This window comes from Nyctereutes procyonoides, unplaced genomic scaffold (assembly GCF_905146905.1).
Source record: "Nyctereutes procyonoides isolate TBG_1078 unplaced genomic scaffold, NYPRO_anot_genome, whole genome shotgun sequence".
In the NCBI taxonomy this organism is placed as follows: domain Eukaryota; kingdom Metazoa; phylum Chordata; class Mammalia; order Carnivora; family Canidae; genus Nyctereutes; species Nyctereutes procyonoides.
The window spans coordinates 6,163,335-6,190,741 of record NW_026575155.1 but is presented as its reverse complement, the minus strand read 5'-3'; the positions used below and the strand labels follow the sequence as shown (position 1 = coordinate 6,190,741).

General features: G+C 47.1%; 1 protein-coding gene across 1 annotated transcript; it reads right to left on the bottom strand.

Moving 5' to 3' along the window:
• Positions 1-1,521: 1,521 nt before the first annotated feature.
• Positions 1,522-27,344, bottom strand: MRAP (melanocortin 2 receptor accessory protein). The gene is made up of 3 exons (XM_055313375.1): positions 27,190-27,344; positions 4,358-4,457; positions 1,522-2,086 (listed from the first exon to the last, which is right to left on the bottom strand). Exons 1-3 carry the CDS (start codon positions 27,293-27,295, stop codon positions 1,957-1,959), a joined length of 336 nt encoding a protein of 111 aa, XP_055169350.1. The 5' UTR covers positions 27,296-27,344; the 3' UTR covers positions 1,522-1,956.
• Positions 27,345-27,407: the final 63 nt, after the last annotated feature.

The window sequence follows — 27,407 nt, the reverse complement described above, 5'->3', positions numbered from 1 at the left end:
GGCTTTTGTGTTTTTCTTGATTGATATTAATAGGTCATTTTGTTTCACAGAAACCTATGTTTTAGAGGTCAAGATTTGGCTTTTCAGGTTCCTGTATTAATTGGAGCAGCAGCTGACAAACCTCAGGAGAGCTCTGGCCTGGGGACTTAGAGCTCCGAGTGCCCACTCCCCTCTTGCGCAGCTTGGCCCCTGGGGGCTGGTCACAGGTCACAGGTCAGCACAATAGCGTTCCTGTCCATCGGCTCAGCTCAAGCATTTACACTTTCATATTCCTCCAATCTTCCTTAGGCTCATTTCTAGTTGTTTCTCACGATTTAGGATTTTTTTTTTTTTTAAATTCATGAGAGACACAGAGAGGCAGAGACATACGCAAAGGGAGAAGCAGGCTCCCTGTGGGGAGTCCAATGCGGGATTCAATCTCAGGACCCCAGGATCATGACCTGAGTGAAGGTAGATGCTCAACCACTGAGCCATCCAGGCGTTCCAACAATTTAGGATTTTTAACCAGGTTACAAGTAATGCTTCTCTGCCTCCAGTCCCCTCACCACATATGGGCTCATTGTCTAGAAAACAGGGAACAGCTGCCTCCTCTCCCCATCTTCCCCCAAACACCCACAACCATGTTTTTGGAGACCATCCCTAAGTCAGAATCCTGTGTTTAGATTCAAGTAAGAAGGGCCACATGCTCTTTCTCACTCCCCACACCCCCCCACATCCCTCCATTCCCCCATTGCCGTGTCTCCAGAGCTCATCAGTCTCCCCTCCCTCATCTCCCTTCTAACCCACAGCCCCGAGTCAGGTGAGGCCAAGCGGACCTTCCTCTGGAGAAATTGTCAGTCTGCCTTGGGGAGGGGGTGGGGTGGTTCTGTGGTCTCTGTACTTTGGTGCTGTCTCTGCTGGAGCCAGACCGTTGAGCACTAGAGGACTGATCCTTCGGAGAACTCAGACCAGAGGTCCCATAACGTCACCCAGACGGGACCCATCCTAGCAGCTCAAAGAGGTCCCGCAACAACATTCTGATGCAGACCGTCTCCTCTTGGAATCTGTCTTTTAGAGGCTTTGAGGAGGTTGGGAGTGTAACTTGGGTCCCTTGACCACCGTCAACTAGCCTGGCAGAGCCTGTACTGCTGTCAGTGGGGGATGGGTAGGAACTTCACAGCCCTCCCTGGGTGTCCTAAAGACCCTCAGATCCACCTAGGACTCAAGGGTTGACAAATACTGTAGCAGGATGGAGCTCCTGGGTGTCTCAGTTGGTTAAGCATCAGACTGTTGGTTTCAGCTCTGGTCATGATCTCAGGGTCCTGAGTTGGAGCCCCGTGTTGGGCTCCCTGCTCAGCAGGGCATCTGCCTGTCTCCCTCTCTCTCTGCCCTTCCCCCGGCACGCACACACGCACACACACAAACACACATGCATGTGCTCTTCCCCCCGCCCAAATAAATTTTTTAGAAAGACTATATTACAGCAGTAGGAGTTGAAGCTAAAAAGTGGCCCAGTAAAGATAAGCAAGCAAATATTTTTTAGAGTTAATTCATGTATGTTTTATTTTCGACCCTTCCCAAAGTGAACACAAAGAGTAAGTATGCAGGTAAAAGGCACTAAAAATCAGCAATATCTAGGGCTACTTCCCTGTGCTAGGATGGGTCCTGCAGGCCCCGGATAATGCATATTCGTGCTCCCTTGGAGAGTACATCTGGCCTAGTTGCCCTTCCTGCTACATGCAAGCAGGCTTTGCGAAGGCACTTCGGTGTCCTGGTTGGTTTGAGTTCACCGATTTGCTGATGTCAATTCTATGATTGAGAGGTTCTGTCTCCAGGTGGAGGCTCGCCCCGCTTGTTCTGGATGTCAGCTGATGCTGTGGGGGTCCCCCATCGAAGGTCAGTCCTGGAGGAGAGCAGGGTGGGTCTGGGGGGGGCAGAGTGGGGCAAGTCGGAGGGGCTCCTGGCCACAACCACTGCTCAGGGCTGGATACTCTGCTCCCTGGTTCCTCGCCCGAGCTCCATGGATCCTGTGGGGTGTCTCCGGATGCAGAGTGGGAGGTGGAGGCTGTGACTCCAGGGGCATATTGGGTGGTGCTGGTTGTTGTTCCTGTGGACAGAGCAGGTGGGAGGAGACAGGCATCAAAGCTGGGGAGAGAACTTACTGGCTGCTTTCCTGTGGCACTGTCCTGCCTGCCCAAAGCCCGTAAAGAAAGCAACACAGGGCTGAAGCACCTCCTCTAGGGGACCAGACCCTGGGAGAGGGTCAGCCCAGCTCACAAAGGTCACCACTGTGGAGAAATTAACAGGTAGTGCTTGATGGTGACCTTGACCCTAGGTCATTCCCTCTGAGGTCACTTCTCCCTCTTGTCCAGTTACGATGGGGAGCAGGCAGGTTGACCTTCCATCCGTCCATGTTTGAATATATAACTCATATATCTCTGCCTCCAGCCAACTTGTATCTTAGCTAGAAATCCATACTCTGGATGCCTCTCCTGAACGTGGGGTGCTGGGGCCAGTGGGCACAGCTGCCCAGCGTGATCCAGCTCACCACATCTCACTTGCCTTCAGTTTCATCAATGAAATGGGACTGTAATCACCTCCTAGCTATCATCAGGGCAACCTGAGGTGATACATTGGTAGAGAACTAGTCTATGCCAGAGAACTAGTTTCAACGAGTTATAATTCCCACATGAGTGAAGATGGTCAGGAAGGGAGCCCGATGGAGCAGAGCCCTCCTTTCAGACGACGCTAGCACAATTTATGTATTTCTTTTTTTAAGCATAGAAAGAGCAACTCCTCAAGGAGCAACTCAGCCTGTCTTTCCCAAGTCTTACTGAAGACCCACGTGGCTGTTTCAAAGTGCCTGGAGAGTGCTTTCTTTGGTGCCAAGGTGAACAGCATCATCCATTTGCCCCATAAAATTGTAGCCCTAAAGACCTGCAGGACTCCTCACCCACGGCGGCCTGTGTGCCCTCCGGACTGGGGACCTTTCCACTGGGAGGATAGGCAACCATTCTTGCAAACTGTCCCTAGCACAGAGCTGGCGACAAGTCCCCTTAGAAGAGTGCATTCATTCCACCGCCCCCCCCGCCACCCCACCCCAGGTACTTCTTGGGGTATCAATCTGCTTAAATTCAACGTGAGTTCTTAAGACTAGAACAAAAGAATTAGATTTCCTCATTGCTCAGCAGCCGGCCCCGGCCTCCCCTGGTAACCAAGATGAACCAGAAGTGACTTGACAGTGAGCCACTGTGGGCAGGGAGGGGCGGAGGCAGGGAGACAGGGCCCCCTGAGGAAGACCTGGACATTCACAGATGGGCAGGTCCCCCCTGAACTGGCCGTGGGACCCCACCAGGTAGCAAGGCTCCCCTCTTTTCTCAGGGGCTTTGCACTCCTCATCCCCTCCTCTCCCAGACCAGCTTTGCTCATCTCTCTGCTGCCAGCTTCCTGTGCTGGCTCATGGTTTCCACTCCCCAAGATAGCTTGGTCCATGATGGAGGCCAGCCCCAGTCTTCCCCCCAGACCACTCAGTATTCCCTGGCCCCAGCTCTCCTGCCAGGCCATGATTCAAGGGGCTTTGGCCAGCCCTGGGCAGGCTCTGTTGGGTCAGTTGCCCACCCCTGGTCCCCTCAGCTGAGGCAGAGGGAAAGGCACTACAAGGTCCCTAGCTAGAACCATCATTAAGGACAACAGTAGCTGTTGGGGGGTGCAGATTAAGCTAGAAGGGGAAATTGGATGTGGTGGGCCAATTGGCTAGCACAGGAGAATTAACCTACAATAAGATAATTATTAGCTAATTACTGCTTGGAGCTCCAAGATTTTACCTCCAGTTGAGCTGCTGAGGCACACAGTAGGGATTCAGTAACAGATGGTGGCCATAGATGCCTAAGTTTGGGTCCTCTTTTCCTAGTGAGTCATTTGACAAGACCTAATGGCATGTGGGGTCACTTTGGCTTTATTTTCTTTAACCGCTTCATTGAGATAGTTTTTATACAGCAAAGTTCACCCGCTTAAAATGTAAAAATTCAAAGATCTTCAATATATTCACAAAATGGTGCAACCATCAACACACTCTGCTTTAAGATATTCTTGTCATCCAAAAAAGCAGCCCTGGCCCCATGAGCAAGCACTAATCTGCTTTCCGTCTCTAGAATTTTACTCATTCTAGGTGTTTCAGATCAATGGAATCCTACAATATGGAGCCTTTTGTGTCTAGCTTCTTTCACTGAGCACAGTGTCTTTGAAGTGCATCCGTGTCGGAGTGAATGAATCGGTGATTCTTACCTTTTTGCAACTGAATAATAGTCCATGGCGTGGACCTGCGGTCACTCACTGTTTAGCCCGGTGACTTACCTGCATCGGCACCCTCCTTACTCACCTCACCTGTGAGGAGCCTGACCAGGACATGTAGAGCAGGATGAGGAAGAGAAGCATGACGAAAAATGCCAGGCTCACCCAGAAGGCGATGACAATCAGATCTGCAGGAGGAGGGTTGGTGCATCTCAGCGTGATGGCCACAGAAGCCCACAGCCGGAGGAAATGAGGGCCCCCCCCAAGCACGGGCCGGGGGAACTGAGGGCCCTCCGAGCACTGGGGCGTAGGGCCCTGAGCAGAGGTGTTCTTTCTTCCAGCCTCCCAGCAGTGACCATTAGGAAGACTTTCCATTAACAACAATCTTGGGAAGGAACAGGGCAGCAAGGAAGTGGCTTCTTCCAGAACAACTAGCGGCAGGGTGAGTTAGGGAGATTGCTGAATTGGGTGGCACCCCATGGGTTTGCTGGTGGTGCTGCTTCCCTCATTCCCCTTCCTCTTCAGAGAGCAAAGAAAGGGCTATGAGCAGGGCAGCTCAGCTTGTGTGACAGCCAACCTCCCCTTCACCATGAGGGCTGCAGGGGCTTTTGGTGACTGCTCCACTGGGGGCAGCCTCAGAGCCCCCGGGAGCGAGAGATTTAGGAGGAGATGAGCTAGACTAGGGTACTGCAATGCTCCCGAGGCGGGAAAGGCAGAATTTTTAACCCAGGCCTCACTGGCCCCTTTCTGTCAGGGACATCTGGCCAGCTGGGGGGCGGGGGCGGGTGGGAGGGGTGGGGAGGGGTTGGCGAGTAGGATCAGGAGGGAAGAAGACCTGGGCAGGCAGCAATAGCAATGTGCCTGTATTTGGGACCAGAGGCTGAAGGGGCAGGGAATCTAGGAAACTGTTAGCCTCTTTGGGGCCCTGGGCAGAGCCTGGCAGGCCAGGAGGTGCTGTTCTCCTGGGCTCCAGATCAGGAATGTTCTACAAGTCACTAGGTACTGTTGCAATATGATAATGTTTCTCAGTGGTTGCCTCTAGGGGCAGGCACAGGGCACGGGGCTCATAATTAGCAAGTGCAAGTATCTTAACCCAGACACGCTCATGCCCCCAGGCCCAGATGCCCCCAACTGGACCTGCTACGGCACCTACATGTGTGAGCAAAGGAGGCTACTGAAGGGTGATCACCCCACAGGAATTTATTAAGCACCCACTCAGGCCAGGGGCTGTGAAGGATTCAGAGGGGGCCAAACGAGTGCAGCAGAAATGGCCGACACCTCTCTCCTGGTCAGTCCTCCCCCAGCATCCTCCCCTGAACCCCCACAGTACTTTGGGGGTAAGCCAGCCCTGCCTGTGTTGTGTTCTGTTTATGAATGGGTACACAAATGAGGAAAGGAACAAACTGAATGAATGAATGAATGAATGAGTGCGTGGGTGGATGGGTGGATGGATGGAGTGTTAGAGATCAATGTGTCCTTCACATAGGGCCGGAAGTGAAGGCCCTAGGGGTAAATAATGGTACTTGAGTAAAGAGTGTCGCCTCTACTCTCCGTGACCCAAGCCAGAGAAAGTGAAATCCTGTTAAAAGTTGATCTTAGGCCTTAACAGCATCAGAAACAGTTACAAGGAAGAGATAATAAATAGATGCAGTTCTTGCCAAAGGAATCAGAGCCCACCAACACCACCACCCCACCACCCCACCCCACCCCCACCCTCCCACCGCCACCTTGTAACTATGCGTCAGCCACTTGGCCTTCCTGCTCGGGAGAGACAAGGACAACGAAAGCCCCCAGGCTGGCTTCCCCACATCCTCTCTCGAAACAGATGGTGGCGCCCCAGAGCACTGACCAGTTTAAGGGGGCCTGTGGGCTCCCAGGAAACAGGGAATGGGGTCGTTACTGTCTGTCCTAAACTGAAGGACTTTTGAAGGAGCCTCTGACGTTCTTAGCATTCTCTGCTCACCACGCACGATGCTGGAACACCTGCTCTGCTTCCACCGGCCGGTCACAATTGATTTTACAACCCCCAAAGTGTGACGGGATAAATGCTTTCAGAAGTTTTGGGTTTCTTCTGTAAGGGTGTTTTAGATTTAGGCAGACGCCACTGCTCTCTCTCCTTCATAAAAATAATACAGGCTTTGAGGTCTTCAGCACCTAGTTAGGTTCTGTCCGGGCCTCTAAGAAAACAGCTTCAAAAGTTTCCCAGCTGAGACAGCCCCTCCCCTTCCCCTGGTCTCACACTGGTCCGCCTGGCCCTCCGTCACTATCCCCACCTAACTGGGCAGGAAATGACGCGACACCTTGCACAGACAGAACACGATGTCTTCAGAGAAGCGTGAGTTGAGTTTTTTCTCCGACCAGAAAGGCTATCAGTAGCCATTTCCTGTACTAAATTCTTTTTCCTTATGCTCTGTTGAAAAAGATGGCCAAAAAAATACGGGTCTTTTTCCTCTTCCCACTGAAGACTCAGTCTAAGTGCTTGGAGAGAACATTCTGTTCCAGGGGAAGAGCTGCCCTGGTGATGGAAATGTTTAAACATCCCTGAGCTTGTTTTTACAATGGGGAGCACAGGCTGGCTTGACAAGGAAACTGGCCCAGTCACAGAAAACTTCCTCCCTTCCCGCCTCTTCCCCCACTTCGCCGCCTCCTCCGCTTCACCCCTCCCCCTCTCTTCTCTTCCCCTTTCCCCCCTGGCAGAATGAGGGGATTAGGCATCCACAATCCATTGACAAGAAGGCATGGTGGGGCATCACATCCGGGGATTTCTCATCCTACCTCGGAGCTGAGGAAGTAATCTGACCCATATACTCTCTACTCGTATGGCAGGCACCCCAGTTTTGTTAAATTTTGTTAACTGCTAAACCTGTTTTAACATTCCTCCAAGTGCTGCTAATTAGCATTTGGGTCCCAGCATCCTGGTAGGAGACTAACTCCAAGATTTTTTTTCCCTTCTTGGGGAACAACGCTGGGGGTAAGGACCTAGGTTCTGCAGGTGGGTGGCTTTGAATTCAAACTCTGTCTTGGCCATTTTCTAGACACGGGATCTCGGGCAATCTGGGATTTTTACATCTCTAACCCTGTTAAATGGGGGTGATGGTGTGTATTATATAGACTGCTGGGTGGATTAAATAAAATGATCTGCATACAGAATGCACATGGCACCATTCCTAGTTAATGGTTGTGAAATGATAAAAAGAACTAAAATTATTATTTCTGTTAAGAGGGTATTGTGGCAAGCGATGTCACTGTGTCCTTCAGGCTCCGCCGTAATATAGGATATGAGCAAAGGTGATTGTGGTGTAGACTGGTGGCTCTCCATCCTAATGTTTGCTCGCAAGTGCTTTCACAGTAACAGAGGCCCTGCCTCTTGAGGCCTGAGATGAAGACTACATTTCCCAGACTCCCTTTTGGCTGGATATGGTCATGTGACAAGGTTCTGGCCAATGATGTGAGGGGGGGCTGTTCCTGGATGTCCTACAGAGACTGCTAGATTTTTCTTTTTTTTTTTTTCTTTTTTTTTTTTTTTTTTTTTTTGACTGCTAGATTTCTAGTAACTATGGATCCCTTCATGGGTCCCTACTCTACCTTGCTGGCGGGAGGCTCGGACCTGAGGGACAGGTCCCGGGCAGGCAGAGCAAGGAGCTGGAAGGAAGCTGGCTTCTGAGGCTTCCATGGAGCAGACCCAGCGCCTGGTCCTGCAGACTTTTACGTTGAGAGAGAAACCTACTTCTGTTTCATCTGGTCCTCTTACTCATAACCAGTCTTCTTCATTGAATCAGTAAACAAGCTGACTTTTTCAATGAGCACACCAAGACTTACAAACCCAAATGGATGCTGACTTTCACAGTAATCATCCTCTATCATAGTCATATAAATTTTCCTGAAATACGTATCTTGATTAAACATTTACAAACATTTGCCAAAGATTCATAAGTACTTTTATTTTTTATTTTTATTTTTTTAAGATTTTATTTATTTATTTATTTATTTATTTATTTATTTATTCACGAGAGACACACGGAGAGAGGCAGAGACACGAGCAGAGGAAGAAGCAGGCTCCCTGCAGGACTCGATCCCAGGACCCCAGGATCACACCCTGGGCCAAAGGCGGATGCTCAACCTCTGAGCCACCCAGGGGTCCCTCAAAGTACTTTTCAATTATTCTTTTGGAATTACCATCAAGGACATACACACACATATAATACACACACACACACACACCAGTTTTGCTACTTTGTAAAATATTATTTTCAACTTTTCAATTATTCTTTTGGAATTACCATCAAGGACATACACACACATATAATACACACACACACACACACCAGTTTTGCTACTTTGTAAAATCTTATTTTCAACCCCCACGTTGAATCAGCGCCATCTTATTTTCAACCCCCACGTTGAATCAGCGCCATCATCCCTCCCATTAACCCGATTGGTTTATGGGTGATTCTTAACTATTTCCCAAAAGCAAATCCACCCTGGAGAGATGTACGTAGTTTAGCACTGCAGATGTCCCATAGAATATGCTGTCACTACCAAAGTCAGTTCCAAAAGAAGAGCCCCAAGAAGTTTTTGAGCAATAATGGAATCATTCATGTGTAGCACCTCTAGTTGGGGCTACCTCCATGGGAAAGTCATTCTGAGGTAAACAGGCTGAAATCTTGTTTAAAAATCACTTTCACTACTTATGTCCTACCCACAGGGTTGACCATTTGCTGAAGAGTCAGAAGTCTCCGTTAAAGTCTTAACATGAAATTAATTGCTCCGATGCAAGAAAAGAATTATGTATCATGAGTTCTCTGCCTTGTGTTCAGAAGAGATGAGTTAGTGACCTGTTTCCATGAGAGCAGCCGATGTACAGACCACCTTATTATTGAATCTGCCAGAACCAGTAGTACATCAGGGGAAGTCGATGTAGGCCCTGACAAATTTTTCCTAAGCCATAATTGAAGGAAGAAGACCTCTTGACCTGAGAAGTAAATAATTCAGCATGAAAGCCAGGCACTACCCAAGGGAAATCAAGCCATCTTGCTGCTCCCTGCAAGGGAGCATCAGAGCAGTATCTGGAGATTCATCACATTAGAATAATATATTTTGCTGGGGTGACATTGGTATCTGGGACTGTCTTCCCCTAAGCTTTGCCTCTGAAAAGGAGACAGATAGAAAAGCAAACATATAATTAGCTCAGGCAAATCCTCAAGAAACAGAGTTGCATTTCCCCCTTTTTGACAGTGTTGGGGATATTCTTAACCTTTCCCTGAAAACATCTGAAAATCACAAGGATAAAAATCCTTGTGAAGTCCCTGTAACAAAATCACACCTGATTTCAAGCCCACCCTAGGAAAGAGCAGCCCAGAGCCTTCAAGTCAGCGCTGAATGCTCCATGGGGAAAAAAAAATTAGATAGATAGATAGATAGATAGATAGATAGATAGATAGATAGATAGATGATAGATAGATATTTCCAATGATCTGCCCATCCATGATGGAATAAATTCCAGTGTATGGGCATGAACACAAAAATCTTAAAATCCTTCCTGCCTGTTAGGTTAATGCATGAATCTGGATATCTTTCCTTCTGTTTTGTTTCCTTCTCTACTTGGCACAGAAAGTCAAACCCAGCCCGGTCTTCCACGTTTCAACCAGCCGCCCCAGGTGACCTTCCAGAAGCTTTGACTTTGTCTCACCGTAAAGCATCCCTGGCTCATGGCTCCATGCCCAGCATCACTCTGCCTTTGATATGTACCTCTGCACAGAACTGAGAGGTGAAGCTCTCTGATCTGTTTGACCGAGTCGGAGATCCAACCCAGAGGAACTGGTGAGGAGAGAGAGAGGTACATTTGTCAGCAATGAAGCTCCCCTGTTTTTCTGCAGTGTGACCTCTGTCCATCCTCACCTGGCCTCATGCTTACCTTACTGACCTTCAAAGCCAAGTAACAACAGAGCTTCCCCTGAGACTGCCTGACACTGCCTTTGGCTGATCATTACAGAAAACAAAAATGACACAGTGATAACAGTAGCCCAGAGTGTGGATGATGGAGATTCCTGTTTCTGCATGTTGGGGCGGTTTGCTGTTGTTGATTATTTAGTAAACTTCTTTGGGTTCAAATACTGCCGACAAAAGTAGGCCAGATCTTTACTTGACACACAACAGAAGTTGTTCTCCCCAAGTCCACTGCTGGTACTGGCAAAATCCGACAATCATTCTCTATGTTCAAAAATACAAATTTCTAGGACACCATGCAGTTGTTTGCAAAATCTTTGTGAAAGAATATTTAACCCCGCTAGGATACGAAACATTGTTGAGTCGATAAGAGCAAAGTACAAAACAGCATAGGCAGCCAGCTCTTGTTTGCAATATTTAGGGGAGACAGGGTGGTCATAGTGGGCTCTGTAGAAAGTCAGGACTGTGGATTGACTATGCCCCCCCCACCTCCCAGTGTGGAAGCCCTAATCTCCAGACTGATGGTATTTGGAAGTGGGGCCTTTGAGAGGTCATTAGGTTTAGAAGGGATCATGAGAGTGGGGCCCCATGATGAGATTAGTGTCCTTAGAAGAAAAGGAAGACTCTTTCTCCCTCTCCCCCATCCCACCCCCACAACCTCCCTGCTGCATCTCCCCCCAGGCTCTCTCCATTCACAGGCATGGAAGAAAGGCCATGTGAGCCCACAGTAAGAAACTAGCTGTCTACAAGCCAGGAAGCAAGTCCTCACCAGATAGCAAATCTGCTGCCACCTTGATTTTGGACTTCCAGCCTCTAGAACTGTGAGAAATGAATGGCTGTTGTCGAAGCTCCCAGTCTATAATATTTTGTTACAGCAGCCCGAATAGACTAGCATAGGTGTTGGCTGCTTAAAATCTAGTTTTGGGATCCTTACCTCGAAGGGATTTTCTTTAGAGACAGCAGAGAGTTCCCCCATGGCCCCGCACCCTGTAGGAGCAGTAGTGCCACTCCAGGGCACTCTGCAGGTGTCCTTTGCACTTAATGGGACATGGTGGACTGGAATGTGATATGTGCTTGAGAAAATCTGGGAAGCAAGAGATTCGGCAATCAGCATCAGGAGAGTAGAAGGAACCACCCTTCTGCTGAGATGAGGAGGGACAGAGCTGTGCCCCTGGAGGGTGTGGGCTCAGAGCCGGCCTCGAGCTGGCCTAAAGAGCTGGCCTAAAGGTACGCAGGCTTGAGCACGGCCTGGAGGGGAGGTGGGCCTCTAACCAAGCAGGTCCAGGTGGAGGTTGGCCTCAGAGCACAGAATCCTGAGGATCAAATGGTCACAAGGCCAACAAGAGAGAGCATGGCCCCTGGTGGGGGATCTCACAAAGCTCCTGCCAGGAGAGGAGGAGCCAGGCTGACTTGCTGCTCCAGGCAGGGGACACCACACCCCAGAGACCAGGGCCAGTCCCCAGCGTGACTGGGGGACAGGGGAGCCAGGAAGAGGCCAGTGCAAGAGTTTAGCCAAGAAGTAATAACAGCTGCGGAGGAAAGTCACCTTCCCCACACCAGTCACCAGAGCTGGTGACTGTCGTCCCAGGGAACATGCAGAGGACCTCCCCCCTGCACCGTGCTGATGTGAGGAAGGGAAGCAAACCTGACAGGAACAGGGTTCCGGCACTGCAGTAGCAGAGCAGGTCCCTTGCAGGGGACACCGCGGGCTCACAGTGCTGGGGTCTTCAGCTGTCGGGGCAGCCCCAGTGGCTCAGGGGTTTGGCGCTGCCTTCAGCCCAGGGCCTGATCCTGGAGACCCAGGAGGAAGTCCCGCGTGGGGCTCCCTGCACGGAGCCTTCTTCCCCCTCTGCCTGTGTCTCTGCCTCTCTCTGTGTGTCTCATGAATAAATAAAATCAAAGGAAGAGGCACCCCTGCCCTGAGCCGGGGAAAGAGGAAGTTCTCCTTTGGGTTTTTTCTTTCTCTCTCTTTTTTTTTAAGATTTTATTTATTTACTCATGAGAGACACAGAGAGAGAGGCAGAGACACAGGCAGAGGGGGAAGCAGGCTCCGTGCAAGGAGCCGGATGTGGGACTCGATGCCAGGACCCCAGGATCACGCCCTGAACTGAAGGCAGACGCTCAACCACTGAGCCACCCAAGCCCAGGAAGTTCTCACTTTGAATGAAGTTTGAAGGTGGCTCGTTTTTAAACTCTTGAAATTTATAGGATTAGACATTCGCTTTGCTAACTAGACTGACTGGTAGACTTTTTTTTTTTTTTTTTTTTTTTTATAATTTAAGAATGAGCAGGAGGCCTGCTCCAGATTGTCCCCAGGGGCAGGGGAGGAGCCGGCACCACTAAGTAGGTTTGTGGCCTGGAGAAAAATTAAAGCAGCTTCCTGACTGCGCTCCAGGAGCCTGCTTTCAATGCAGCAGTTCCCTGCAATTATGCAGATGAAGACTGGAGGGGACTTGGAGGCAGCTTAGGCCGCAGTAGGGGGTAGACACCCCACAGAAGGACAAATGGGAAGTCTGATATAAAACATTATTAACTGGGATAAAAGAGTATCTATAAGATATAAGGAAACTCTCCAAGGTGCCCTGGGGCTGAGGGAGGGGCCCCAGGTGTGTTCCTTTGCTCAGGTTGTGTTAAGGCCAGAACATTGCATTCCCTTAAATTTTTTTTTAAAGATTTTATTTATTTATTTGACAGAGAGAAAGAGGACAAGCAGGGGGAGCAGCAGAGGAAGAGGGAGAGGGAGGCTCCCCCTCCCAGAGCACAAAGCCCAATGTGGGGCTCGAGCCCAGGACCCTGGGATGGTGACCTGAGCCGGAGGCCTAACAACTGAGCCACCCAGGCGCCCCCATTCCCTTAAATTCTTATGTCAGGTCCTCATGCCCACTGGCAGTGGGGGGCTCTGGGGGTGCTTATGTCATAAGGGTGGAGCCCCCATGAGTGAGATTAGTGCCCCCATGAGTGAGATTAGTGCCTTTCTACAAGTGCCTTTCTGGATTAGAGGCTCCAGAGAGATTGCCTCACCCCCTCCACCCTGAGAGGACTCAGCCAGAGGACGCCAGTGGGAGGCCAGGGAAAAAGGTCCCTCAGCCAAACACAACCATTGCCCCATTGCCGGGGCCTTCACGTGGGACTCCCCGGCCTGCAGAACTGTGAGAAGTACCTGTTTTGTTGTTTAGAAGCCACCCAGCCTACAGCGTTTTGTTTTATCAGCCTGAACAGACTAAGATGGCGGCTCGAGGAACAGAAATGGATTTTCTCACAATTCTGAACTCCAAGACCAAAGTGTCCGCAGGGTTGACTCTTCCTGAGGCTTCTCTCCCCAGCTGGTGGATGGCCGTCTTCTCCCCGTGTCCTCACATGGCCTTCCCTCTGTGGGTGTCTGTGCCCTGATTTCATTTTATAAGGACACTGGTCATATTGGATTAGGACTCACCCTTGGACGATAGAACTTCATCACCTCTTTGAAGACACCCCCCCTCCTTCTCCAAATATAGTCACACTCTTAAGAGTGGGAGGTGAACACTTCACCATAGGAATTGGGTGGGGGCCACAGCCCAGCGCATAACACCAAGGAAGGACACAGTTGGGAGAGGTTCAGACTTCAATGGAGAGGTGGTTTGGCCACTGGATGGGGGAGATGTTGGCTGGATCAGCCAGGCCTGAGCTGGTCTGGAGCTGCTGGACAAACCATAGACAGCCCTCCAGAGTTCCGGTGGGGTACAAATGACCTACAATGGGTAGTGGAGTCCCCCTGTCAGGGCCTTGGGACTCCTGCCCCCACCGGCCACGGATTGCCCAAAGGCCTCGGTTTCCAGGTCGAGTGGCTGCAGGGAGGTTATTGCCATGGGAAGGGACTGTGTTCTGGGCCAGTGACTGGGGCTGGTTACACCACATGTCCTCGCACCCCCACCGCCAACCCCCAGCCCTCCTGCCACAGGAGGCACCCCCCCCAACCAGGGCCCCATCCTGAGAAAGCTTAACTCCCCGCTCACTTTCAAGGAATTCCATCGTTGATCACAGAGCGTATTTAGAAGGCAATAAATTGATAACTGACGACAGATATCCATCGTGAAAATCAGCGTGCACAAGAGCTGCTTCCCTCGCTTTAGCTTATTTGTTCATTCTGCAAGAGCCTGTGCCCGACGAGTGCCAGGCGCAGTCAGGGGCTGGGGATAGAGCAGTCAAGACCCGGACAGGCCCCTGCTCTGCTACTTCCTACGGTCCGGTGAGAGAGAGGCTGCCCACTAATCATGACAAGTGTCCTGGGAACAGTCCTAAGGGATCGGGGCCTAGAACTGAAGTCCCAGCTCTGCAAATATTTTGCTGGGTGACCTTGAGGAAGTCCCTTGGCTTCTCTGGGCCCCAGGATCCCCCCCGCCCCCCACTTTCATTCCCCATGGCTGCAACACCATAACACTCCTTCCTAGACTGCCGACTCCTGAGGGTAGAGATCTTTTGCACTTTATGCTTCTAGGCCCAGTGTGTGGCTGTTTCCTGCCCATGTGTCACCCACCACCCACCCAAACCTCAAATTCCTATATTCGCCAGGGGGATATTTTTATTTATTTATTTATTTTTATTTATTTTTATTTTTTTAATAAATTAATTTTTATTGGTGTTCAATTTACCAACATACAGAATAACACCCAGTGCTCATCCGCCAGGGGGATATTTTTAGCAAGCAAATTGGACCTTGTCTCTTCTCCACTTATAACTTTAATTGACTCCCTGCAGCTTCTGTGAATCTTCTGTGGCTGATCTGGAAGGCTCTGTCCTCCCCACCCCCCCACCCCCGTGTCACTCTTCCCCAAAACACCCTCCATGTCATGCTTCCTGGAAGCACCATGTGACTGTTCTCCCCACCGAGGGCCCGTCCTCTGTGGGCCTGCCACAGACCCTGTGGGTCAGCTGACTCAGCCTAGCCCATCTTCCCCGTGGAGCCTTCCTTACGACTTCCCTCTCTGTGCTCTGCTGGCAACTTCTGCAAATGTCCAGCACAACACCCTTGATCGCCGAGCAGCTTATTCATGATCCGCATCTGCCACCTGGCCGGACAGTTGAGGACAAAAAGAGTGGCCCGCTCTCTCTCTTCCTTGAGTCCGTGTCTCCTGCAAAAAGGGCCTGTTCTAGACAAAAGCCAGCTGCAGGGATGTCACCCAATGTAGTGCATCAACACAGAACGGACAAAGTGGCTCGTAAGCATCTTTTAGGGAAATGAGGAAAGTCCGATATAGACTGAATATTAGTTGACACTGAGACATCATTATTGAAATGTTTAGATATAGTGGCGTGTTCTTACTTGATACTATTTTCCTAAGTTTCGTGGAGGGATGTCCCGATGTCTGTAACCTAGTTGGAAACACACCATCATAAAATAGGTAATAATGGTAATAAAATCATTCTTGAGAAAAATCAGGGGCAGGGATTTAGCCTTTTTGCATTGGTGCCTCCTTCTAGCTGCCTGGCCTATCATGGATAGTTACAGAATTTTGATTGTTGAATGAATCATGAGCAAAAAGCAAGAAGGTAGGACAGGTCTGGTGTGTTTCTGGAATGGTGCAGAAGTGGGCCTTGTTGAGACGAATGAAAATCAAAATTGAGGGATGCTTGGGTGGCTCAGTGGTTGAATGTCTGCTTTCGGCTCAGGTCACAATCCCGGGGTCCTGGGATCGAGTCCCACATCGGGCTCCCTGCAGGGAGCCTGCTTCTCCCTCTGCCTGTGTCTCTGGTGAATAAATAAATAACATCTTTAAAAAAAAAAAAAAAGAAGGAAAAACAAAATTGATAGCACCAAACTTCAGAGGGACTACCAAGAGGAAAAGGGGAGCTGAGACTTATTGGAGGCAGCAGGGGCAGGGAGCAGCACGACAGGTTACACCTGGAGTCCCTCCTACGCCGTGGCACCATGAAGGGTTACACGGGTTGCGCACTGCTCAAGGAGTTCCCCTTGGATGGGTTGCGATTGACTGTGTTCCCAGAGTAGGAGCCTTTTTCTGATTTCTGTGGTCTGGATAGTGGCAGCTTTATTCCTATGTTTGTGGGGCTGCAGGGAGAAGAGGGGAGTTAAGATGGCCATCTGATGTGCCTCAGTTCCCCAAGAGGCATCCATGTGATGGTCCTGGGCCAACCTAGGGTGTTGGTCAGCCAAGGAGAGTGCAACCAGGGAAAGAAGAAAGAGGTTGAGAGAGATGGAAGAGAAGAGAGACATAGGAACCAAGGGGAAGAAGGAGGCGAGCCTGCAGGCTGATTTTCCGAAGGGGCAGTTTCAGATGATTTGGAAGCAGGGGACCAGAGAAGGGGACAGTGGTCGTGACTCCGAGGAGTCTGGCAACTAGAGGTGGGAGAGACTTTGGCTGGTGGTCCAGGATGGCAGCAGCGATGCAGACCTGTGTGTGTGTGTGTGTGTGTGTGTGTGTGTGTGAGAGAGAGAGAGAGAGAGAGAGAGAGAGAGACACAAGGGAGGGAGCCGGAGGGGAGGGGGAGGTCTGGTGGAGAAGGGATTTCCCCAGACTGACCTGATGAGTGACAAGGAGACATGCTGGCATTTTGGCAAGATAACAAGTGGACGCCCCACACGGGGCTCCGCTGCCAGGTCACCTGTGTCCATCCACCATCACGCTTGTGACCGGGTCTCTGGACATCCTGCTGTGGCTCCTGTTCCCTCCACCACTAAGTGGCCTCATCTGATGACCAGCTCGGTTCACACCCTCGGATGGTTAGTTTTATGTGTCAGGTTGACTAGACTGAGGGATGCCCCCGACAGCTGGTAAAACATGGTTCTGGGATGTGACTGTGAGGGTGTTTCTGGAAAAGACCAGCGCTGATGCAGTAGACTGAGTCAGGAGATCTGCCCTCACCGGTGTGGGTGGGCATCATCGGCCAATCCGCTGGGGGCTCGATGGAACAAAAATGCAAAGGAAGGAGTGCCTGGGGGGCTCAGGTGGTCAAGCGTCTGCCTTTGGCTCAGGTCATGATCTCAGGGTCTTGGGATCGAGTCCTACATTGGGCTTCCTGCTCAGCGGGGTGTCTGGGTGTTTGCTTCTCTCTCTCTCTCTCTCCCTCCTCATCACTCATTTTCTCTCTCTCTCTTTCAAATAAATAAAATCTTAAAATAAAAAAAAGGCAAAACAAGGGCAAATTTTGCACTCACTCCTTGAAAGGGGGCATCTATTTTCTCTTGCATTTGGACACTGGTTCTTGGGCCTTTGGACCCTGGCATTTAAACCATCGGCTTCCGTGGTTCTAAGGCCTTTGGACGTGGACTGAGTTACCACCAACTTTCTGGATTTCCCCACTTTCAGAAGCAGATGGGGGGACTGGTGAGCCTCCATCACTGCGTGAACCAACCCCTGTAATCAGCCTCCTCTTGTCCATATCGACATACATCCTACTGGTTCTGTTTTTCTGGAGAACTCTGATAGGATCACCATACCAGGAGTGTCTATGTTTCTGGTGTCAGGAGATGATCAACCTCAAGGTCATTTTTGTTGTCAAGTCTACCTGCCATGTATCTCTTCCTGCCACACGACTCTGTGAATGGGTGAAATGGCCTAGAGGGTCCTTGTTGCATTGAAGACTAAGTGAAATAAGTTAGTCACAAGAGGACAAATACCGTATGATTCCACTTATGTGAGGTGCTGTCTTAGTTCAGGCTGATGTAACAAAATATATACATTTCTCACGATTAAAAAAAAAAAGGTCCAAAAAAAATTAAAAAAAAGGTCCTTGTCAAAATGAAGTAACTGTTTACAATCCTGCCAGACTGCCCAGAGCATGGAGTTATTGTCACCAACCTCCAGCAGGCTCAGGATCCTCACCCCACCCCCAAGCTGAGCTCGTCCATCCACTAGAGAGAATGGCCACTTTGCCACCAGCTGGGCCCTGCCTGACACGGTCACAGACGGGGCCAAGGAGGAGGGAGGTAACACAAGGGAATTCTCAGTTTCCCCTCAGGAGTTATTACAGACAGCGTGAAGAGTAGGAGTCCATTCGTGTATACAAATTTGTGTATACAGCGGTGTGTGCCCGTGTGCATAGGGGTGTAAGACGCAGAGAAACCCTGGTGGGCCAGGCATCAAAATGCTAACACTGATTTTTTTCTGAACAGTAGAGTGAAGTAATTTACTGTCTGAATCTTTTACTAAAAGCATGTTAACCTTTAAAAATATACATTTTAAGGGCACCTGGGTGGCTCAGTCGGTTAAGCGGCTGACTCTGGCTTTGGCTCAGGTCATGATCTGAGGGTCCTGGGATTGAGCCCCTTGTTGGGTTCTGCGCTGGGGCGGGGGGGTCGGGGGGAGAGTCTGCTTGAGGTTCTCTCTCTCTCTCTCTCCTCTCCCTCTGCCCCTCTCTCAATTCACACATGTGCTGTATCTCTAAAATAAATACATATGTGTTTTAAATCTGAAGTATAAAGTGTTCCAAATATATAGAAAAATACAGAGTATCTATGCACCAAATACTTGCTTTAGATCCTTTTTTAAAAAAAGGATATTAGGGGGGATCCCTGGGTGGCTCAGTGGTTTAGCGCCTGCCTTTGGCCCAGGGCGCGATCCTGGAGTCCTGGGATTGAGTCCCACATCAGGCTCCCTGCATGGAGCCTGTTTCTCCCCCTATGTCTATCATGAATAAATAAATAAAATCTTAAAAAAAATAAATAAAAATTAAAAAAAAAGGATATTAGGGATCCCTGGGTGGCTTAGTGGTTTAGTGCCGCCTTTAGCCCAGGGTGTGATCCTGGAGACCCAGAATCGAGTCCCACGTTGGGCTCCCTGCACGGAGCCTGCTTCTCCCTCTGCCTGTGTCTCTGCCTCTCTCTGTCTCTGTGTCTCTCATGAATAAATAAATAAAATCTTTTAAAAAAATAAAAATAAAAAAGGATATTCAATGATTACAGATAAGGTTGGAACCCCCCTCCCCCCCAGGCCACTGCCCTTCCCCTTCAGGGGAAACCACAATCCTAAAATTGATGTAATGCAATTACGTCTTCCTAGGAGTATGCACCCCCATAGCAAAGAACATGTGTATTTTTGTGTTTACAAACTAATATAAATTAATTACACGATTAATTATAACAAAGTCATTTTAATTTAAGGAGATGTCATTATAATCAATAGGATCATTAATAATTAACATAAGTTAATTCTGTAGGATGTATCATTTTGCCCATGGCTTTTTACCTTCATGATACTTAAGCAATCTGCTCATATTGGCACATGCAAATCTGGCTCATGCATTATACCACTTCTATATTGCCGGTGATAGTAATGTGATCAAAATTTATTTATCCCTCCTCCTGTTGATGGATACGATGTCATTTCCAATTTCTAACTATCACAAACAGTGCTGCAGTGAACACAGAAGTACATGTATCCTTGTGGCTGCATACAAGTGTTCCCTCAGGGCGCCTGGGACAGGGATACCTGGTTTATGCCTTGTGAGCATCTTCAACTTTACTTTTCTTTTCTTTTCTTTTCTTTTCTTTTCTTTTCTTTTTTATTTTCTTTTCTTTCTTTTTTTTTTAAGATTTAAGTCTTTTATTCATGAGAGACACACAGAGAGAGGCAGAGACATAGGCAGAGGGAGAAGCAGGTTCCATGCAGGGAGCCCAATGTGGGACTCGATCCTGGGACCCTGGGATCACGACCTTAGCTGAAGGCAAATACTCAACCACTGAATCACCCAGATGCCCCTATCTTTGACTTTTCTGGTCCTTGGCAATTCCATCTCCAAAATGGTGAACCCAATTTTCATTGGGTTTTCATTCATTCATTTTTTTTTAAGTAACAAATGGCAACTTTAATTGACTTCTGGATAAAAACTACTCAGTGCAGGTCAGTAACCATGGCAGCCCCTACTCTGTTGGAGCCATGTCCTGCATGGTCTTCATGACCTGGGTTAACGGGCTATTTGCATGATTTCATGTCATCCACAGTATTAGAAAAACAAGGCATTAGATCAGTTTAGATGAAATGCACTGCTGGCAGCCAAATCCAGCCGTTATATTCCATATTTTTTCTTTAGATCTTCTACTTTGTTGACGTAAGCTTTCATGGCATCTTCCTTGGATGCTTTCCTTCAGCAGCATAAGGCAATACTAATTTCTCTGCTTCCTACCTGGACACTCTGAATATCAATGTTCTAGTATCTGCCGATCGAATGAGTGTGAAATGGTATCTCCGTGTCCTTCCCCAGTGCACTTCCCTGAGTACTCGTGGAGTTGAGCATTTTCTCCTATTCATTGGCTATTTGAATTTCTTTTTCTGTGACTGTCTTTTTGTATCATTTGTTCATATTTCTACTGATCATTTTTCTTGTTGGTTGAGGGATTGCACTGACTTATGAAATAATGAAGTGGTTTCCATTTCAAGGGGGAAAAAAGATGTTTCCAAGGTAGTTTCCAAAATGCAAGGAACTAGTCACTGCACTCTCTTTTCATCCCTGGGATACAGTGGGCATTCATTCCCCTGCCTCAGAGCCTTTGTCCTTGGTGTTCTGCTGCTTGGAAGGCTCCTTCCATCTGTGTGCCACTGCCTCCCAGCTGATCGCCTAGAACAAGCTAGGCAATGACCCATCCAGGACATAAACAGCCTGGGAGAGCATTTTTTTCTGGCCCCAAACTTCTTTTTTAGAAAAAAATGGAAATTAAATTCAGATAAACATAAAGACTGAGATAGAACAGGAATAAAGAAAGCCAGAAGGAGTACCTCTCTCTGGGGGTGTCAAAGACTCCTGATATCTAGGGTGGCAGGGGAAATCCAGCAACTGGGCTTCCCCTGAAACCATTTCCTCATGGAGATGGTCTATATTGCATTCGGGAGTTTGAGGAGGAGTTTCTTATTTAACCTCATTTGTCAAATACATAAATAAAATCAAATAAATATTTGACCTCATGAATAAATAAACAAAATCTTTACAAAAAAAAAAAAGATTTTCCTGAATACAAATCTACATTTTGAAAACAAAACAATGGGAAAAAAAGGAAAAAACCAAATCTATATTTTTTTCCAGATGAAAATGTATCCTGAAGTTCTGAACTTCTGTTGATACATATGAGTGGGCTTTTATTTCAGCCCTGCCACTTTCTCCCTATCACTATATGTCCTCCTTATTGTGAGATGTATGTGCCAAAATCTGCATTTTAATTTCATGAGTATATACCTTGCATTGGAAAACACACACCAAATCTATCATTCCCCCCAAAAGCTTCAGGGTTATGCTGGGGACACAGTAAGTCCTCAGCAAACATGGATGGGTACCTAGGCTTCTGGAGGTCGTAAGGGAAACTGGAAATAGGAACACTTTTTCACAGGACATTCTAGATGACTTCCTCCAAGGCTCTGCCAGGGATCAGCATTTTATTAGCAATAACATCCAAATAGATTTCAGGTTTCTCGTTTTTTCCTTTTTAAGATTTTATTTATTTATTCATGAGGGACACACAGAGAGAGGCAGAGACACAGGCAGAGGGAGAAGCAGGCTCCCCGCAGGAAGCCCAATACGGAATTCAATCCCAGGACCCTGGGATCACGACCTGAGCTGAAGGCAGACACTCAACCACTAAACCATCCAGGTGTCCCTAGATTTCAGTTTTGAGCTGGTGTGTAAACAGGTTCTCTTGCTTTTCCTATAGAAAGCATCCTTTTTCTTTTAGTGACCACACTTACTTTTTGACAGATTTTGTGATTGAAAGGCATGAAATCCCCAAGGAGACGTGGGGCTGGCAGAGGATGCATCCCCTGTACTGGGGACTTTGTTTTTCTTCTATTTTGTTTTTCAAACTAATTTCCTCAGCTAACTTGTTATCCTGATGGAGGAGCTGGGATAATCAGAGAAGATTGTTCACAGAGCACCAACTTAACCAGAGAAAGAAAGACTCAGAGAGAGAGATGAGCACAAGGATGTTGGTTTGTTCTGCTGGTCCTTCCTGGGACCAGGAAGATTAAAATAGGCTGGTAGGATGCTGCTTTCCCTCTCCCACAATACCTCACACCCTTCTTTTCCAACTAGGGCCTGGCAAAGAAGGGTGGCAAGAAGAAGAAGGGCCATTCTGCCATCAGTGAGGTAGTGACCAGAGAATACACCATCAACCTTCACAAACGTATCCATGGAGTGGGTTTCAAGAAGTGTGCCCCTCGGGCACTCAAAGAAATCCAGAAATTTTCCATGAAGGAGATGGGAACTCCAGAGGTGCGCATTGACACCAGGCTCAACAAAGCTCTGGGCCAAAGGAAAAAGGAATGTTCCATACTGTATTCATGTGTGGTAGTCCAGAAAATGTAACAAGGATGAAGATTCACCAAACAAGTTCTACACGCTGGTTACCTATGTACCTGTCACCACTTAAAAAAATCTACAGACTGTTAATGTGGATGAGAACTAATCACTGATTAAAGGTAAATTAAAAAAAAGTAGAATAAAGGTATAAAACTGAAAAGAATGGATAAAAAAGCAAGACCCATATATTTGCTGTCTACAAGAGACTCATTTTAGACCTAAGGACACCTGCAGCCTGAAAATGAAAGGTTGGAGAACCATTTACCATTCAAATGGTCCTCAAAAGAAAGCTGGGGTAGCAATCCTCATATCAGATAAATTAAAATTTATCCCAAAGACTGTAGTAAGAGATGAAGTGGGACAGTATATCATACTTAAAGGAGCTATTGAACAGAAGGACCTAACAATCATGAATATTTATGCCCCTAATGTGGGAGTTGCCAAGTACAGCAATCAATTAATAACCAAAGTAAAGACATACTTAAATAATAATACACTAATACTGGGTGCTTTCTGCAAATGACAGATATTCTAAGCACAATATCTCCAAAGAAACAAGAACTTTAAATGATACACTGGACCAGATGGATTTCACAGATACGTACTTTACATCTGAACACAACTGAATACATGTTCTTCTCAAGTGCACATGGAACTTTCTCCAGAATAGACCACATACTGGGTCACAAATCGGGTCTCAACTGATACCAAAAGATTGGGATTGTCCCCTGCATATTTCCAGATCATAATGCTTTGAAACTTGAACTCAATTGCAAGAAGAAATTTGAAAGAAACTCAAACACATGGAGGTTAAAGAACATCCTGCTAAAACATGAAAGGGTCAACTAGGAAATTAGAGAAGAATTAAAAAGATTCATGGAAACTAATGAAGGTACAACCATTCAAAATCTTTGGGATACAGCAAAAGCTGTCCTAAGAGGGAAATACATCACAATACAAGCATCCCTCAAAAAATTGGAAAAAACCTAAATACACAAGATAACCTTGCACCTAAAGGAACTGGAGAAAGAACAGCAAATAAAACTACACCAAGCAGAAGAAGAGAGTTAATAAAGATTCGAGCAGACCTCAATGAAATAGAGGCCAGAAGAACTGTAGAACAGATCAACACAACCAGGAGTTGGTTCTTTGAAAGAACTAATAAGATAGATAAACCATTAGCCAGCCTTATTAAAAACAAAAGAGAAAAAACTAAAATTAATAAAATCACGAGTGAAAAAGGAGAGATCACAACCAATACCAAGGAATACAAACGATTTTAAAAACGTATTATGAGCATCTATATGCCAATAAATAGGCAATCTAGAAGAAATGGATGCATTTCTGGAAAACCACAATACCAAAACTGGAATGGGAAGAAATAGAAAACATGAACAGGCCAATAACCAGGGAGGAAATTGAAGCAGTCATCAAACACCTCCCAAGACAAAAAAGTTCAGGAACTGATGGCTTCCCAGGGGAATTCTATGAAACGTTTAAAGAAGAAACAATACCTATTCTTCTAAAGCTGTTCCGAAAGATAGAAAGGGATGGAATACTTCCAAACTCCTTTTACGAGGCTGGAATCACCTTAATTCCAAAACCAGACAAAGACCCCACCAAAAAGGAGAATTACTGACCAATATCCATGATGAACACAGATGCAAAAATTCTCAACCAGATACTAGCCAATAGGATCCAGCAGTACATTAAGAAGATTATTCACCATGATCAAGTGGGATTTATCCCTGGGATGCAAGGTTGGTTCAACACTCGTAAAACAATCAACATGATAGATCACATCAACAAGAGAAAAGACAAGAACCATATGATCCTCTCAATAGATGCAGAGAAAGCATTTGACAAAATGCAGCATCCATTCCTGATTAAAACTCTTCAGAGTGTAGGGATAGAGGGAACATTCCTCAGCATCTTAAAAGCCATCTATGAAAAGCCCACAGCAAATATCATTCTCAATGGGGAAACACTGGGAGCCTTTCCCCTAAGATCAGGAACACGACAGGGATGTCCACTCTCACCACTGCTATTCAACATAGTACTAGAAGTCCTAGCCTCAGCAATCAGGCAACAAAAAGAAATAAAGGCAGGCAGCCTGGGTGGCTCAGCGGTTTAGCACTGCCTTCAGTCCAGGGTATGATCCTGGAGACCCAGGATCGAGTCCCACATCTGGCTCCCTGCATGGAGCCTGCTTCTCCCTCTGCCTGTGTCTCTACCTCTCTCTCTCTCTCTCTCTGTGTGTGTCTCATGAATAAATAAATAAAATATTAAAAAAAAGAAATAAAAGGCATTCAAATTGGCAAAGAAGAAGTCAAAGTCTCCCTCTTCACAGATGACATGATACTGTACTTAGAAAACCCAAAAGACTCCACCCCAAGATTGCTAGAATTCATACAGCAATTTGGCAGTGTGGCAGGATACAAAACCAATGCCAGAAATCAGTGGCATTTCTATACACTAACAATGATACTGAAGAAAGAGAAATTAAAGAGTCAATCCCACTTACAATTGCACCCAAAAGCATAAGATACCTAGGAATAAACCTAACCAAAGACGTAAAGGATCTATACCCTAAAAACTACAGAACACGTCTGAAAGAAATTGAGGAAGACACAAAGAGATGGAAAAATATTCCATGCTTATGGATTGGAAGAATTAATACTGTGAAAATGTCAGTGCTACCCAGGACAATTTACACATTTAATGCAATCCTTATCAAAATACCATGGACTTTCTTCAGGGAGTTGGAACAAATCATCTTAAGATTTGTGTGGAATCAGAAGAGACCCTGAATATCCAGGGGTGGAAGAGCCAGAGTTCTCTTTCTCTGAAAAAGAAAACCAAAGCCGGGGGCATCATAATGATGGATTTCAAGCTGTACTATAAAACTGTGGTCATCAAGACAGTGTGGTACTGGCACAAAAACAGACACATAGATCAATGGAACAGAATAGAGAACCCAGAAATGGGCCCTCAAATCTATGGCCAACTAATATTTGACAAAGCAGGAAAGGCTATCCACTGGAAAAAGGACAGTCTCTTCAATAAATGGTGCTGGGAAAATTGGACAGCCATGTGCAGAAGAATGAACTAGACCATTCTCTTTCACCAGACACAAAATGGATGAAAGACCTAAATGTGAGACAAGAATCCATCAAAATCCTAGAGGAGAACACAGCAAACACCCTTTTTGAACTTAGCCACAGCAACTTACAAGATACAACTATGAAGACAAGGGAAACAAAAGCAAAAACGAACTAGGACTTCATCAAGATAAAAAGCTTCAATACAGCAAAGGAAACAGTCAACAAGACTAAAAGACAACCTACAGAATGGGAGAAGATATTTGCAAATGACATATCAGATAAAGGGCTAGTATCCAAGATCTATAAAGAGCTTATTAAACTCAACAGCAAAGAAACCAACAATCCAATCATGAAATGGGCAAAAGACATGAACAGCAAATTTCACCAAAGAAGACCTACACATGGCCAACAAGTACATGAGAAAATGCTCTGCATCACTTGCCATCAGGGAAATACAAATCAAAACCACAATGAGATACCACCTCACACCAGTGAGAATGGGGAAAATTAACAAGGCAAGAAACAACAAATGTTGGAGAGGATGTGGAGAAAGGGGAACCCTCTTACACTGTTGGTGGGAATGTGAACTGGTGCAGCCACTCTGGAAAACGGTGTGGAGATTCCTCAAAGAGTTAAAAATAGAGCTACCCTACGACCCAGCAATTGCACTGCAGGGGATTTACCCCAAAGATACCGATGCAGTGAAACAGCAGGACACCTGCACCCCCATGTTTATAGCAGCAATGTCCACAATAGCCAAACTGTGGAAGGAGCCTCGGTGTCCACTGACAGATGAATGGATCAAGAAGCTGTGGTGTCTATATACAATGGAATATTCCTCAGCCATTAGAAACGAAGAATACCCACAATTTGCTTCATCGTGGACGGAATTGGAGGGTATTATGCTGAGTGAAGTAAGTCAATCAGAGAAGGACAAACATTATATGGTTTCACTCATATGGGGAATATAAAAAATAGTGAAAGGGACTATAGGGGAAAGGAGAGAAAATGAGTGGGAAAAATCAGGGTGACAAAATATGAGAGACACTTAACTCTGGGAAAAGAACAAGGGTAGTGGAAGGGGAGGTGGGCGGGGGGATGGGGTGACTGGGTGACTGAGGGGGGCATTTGACGGGATGAGCATTGGGTGTTATACTATAGGTAGGCAAATCGAACTCCAACAAAAAAATACAAAAAAAATTAAATAGGCTGGTATTTTAACAGAAATTAGTAAGTCATTTATCTTAGGGGTGGACACGATGACCTCTCCTGAATCTGCACAGAGCAAGAGAGAATGCAAAATCGATCATTCGAAGAAATTCACCTTGCTTATTGGAACCCCAGACAAATCAAATGCAATCAAAGAAATCTGTCTTAAAGGCATTTCTGCTCCCCAAGTGGCTGAGGGTCTTAGGGGGTTAGATTCAAGCCTAATTCAAGCCTAATACCAGATACCACTGGGTTGTTGACTTCTATCTCCAAGTAGAGGGTCATGTTTGGGCTCCTCTTTGACATCTGTTGGAGGTGAGTGGAGAAAGTCTTTTGGGCCAACCCCCAGCCTCTGCCTGGCTGGCCTCCCCAGTTCAGAACTCACATTTGTTGGCTTTCAGCTTCCTCTCATCCACGGGAATGAGGTCCAAGTAGTCCAGGTAGTACTCGTAGCTGTCGTACAGGGTGGAGGCGTTGGTCTCGTTGGCCATGTCTGCATCCGGAGCTGGTCGGAGCCCTGGGAGAGCTTGGCCAACAGGATTTCTGTAAAGTCATCCAAGTGTGTCTGTGGGTCTCCGGGCTCAAGGCCTGCCCACTTCTCCG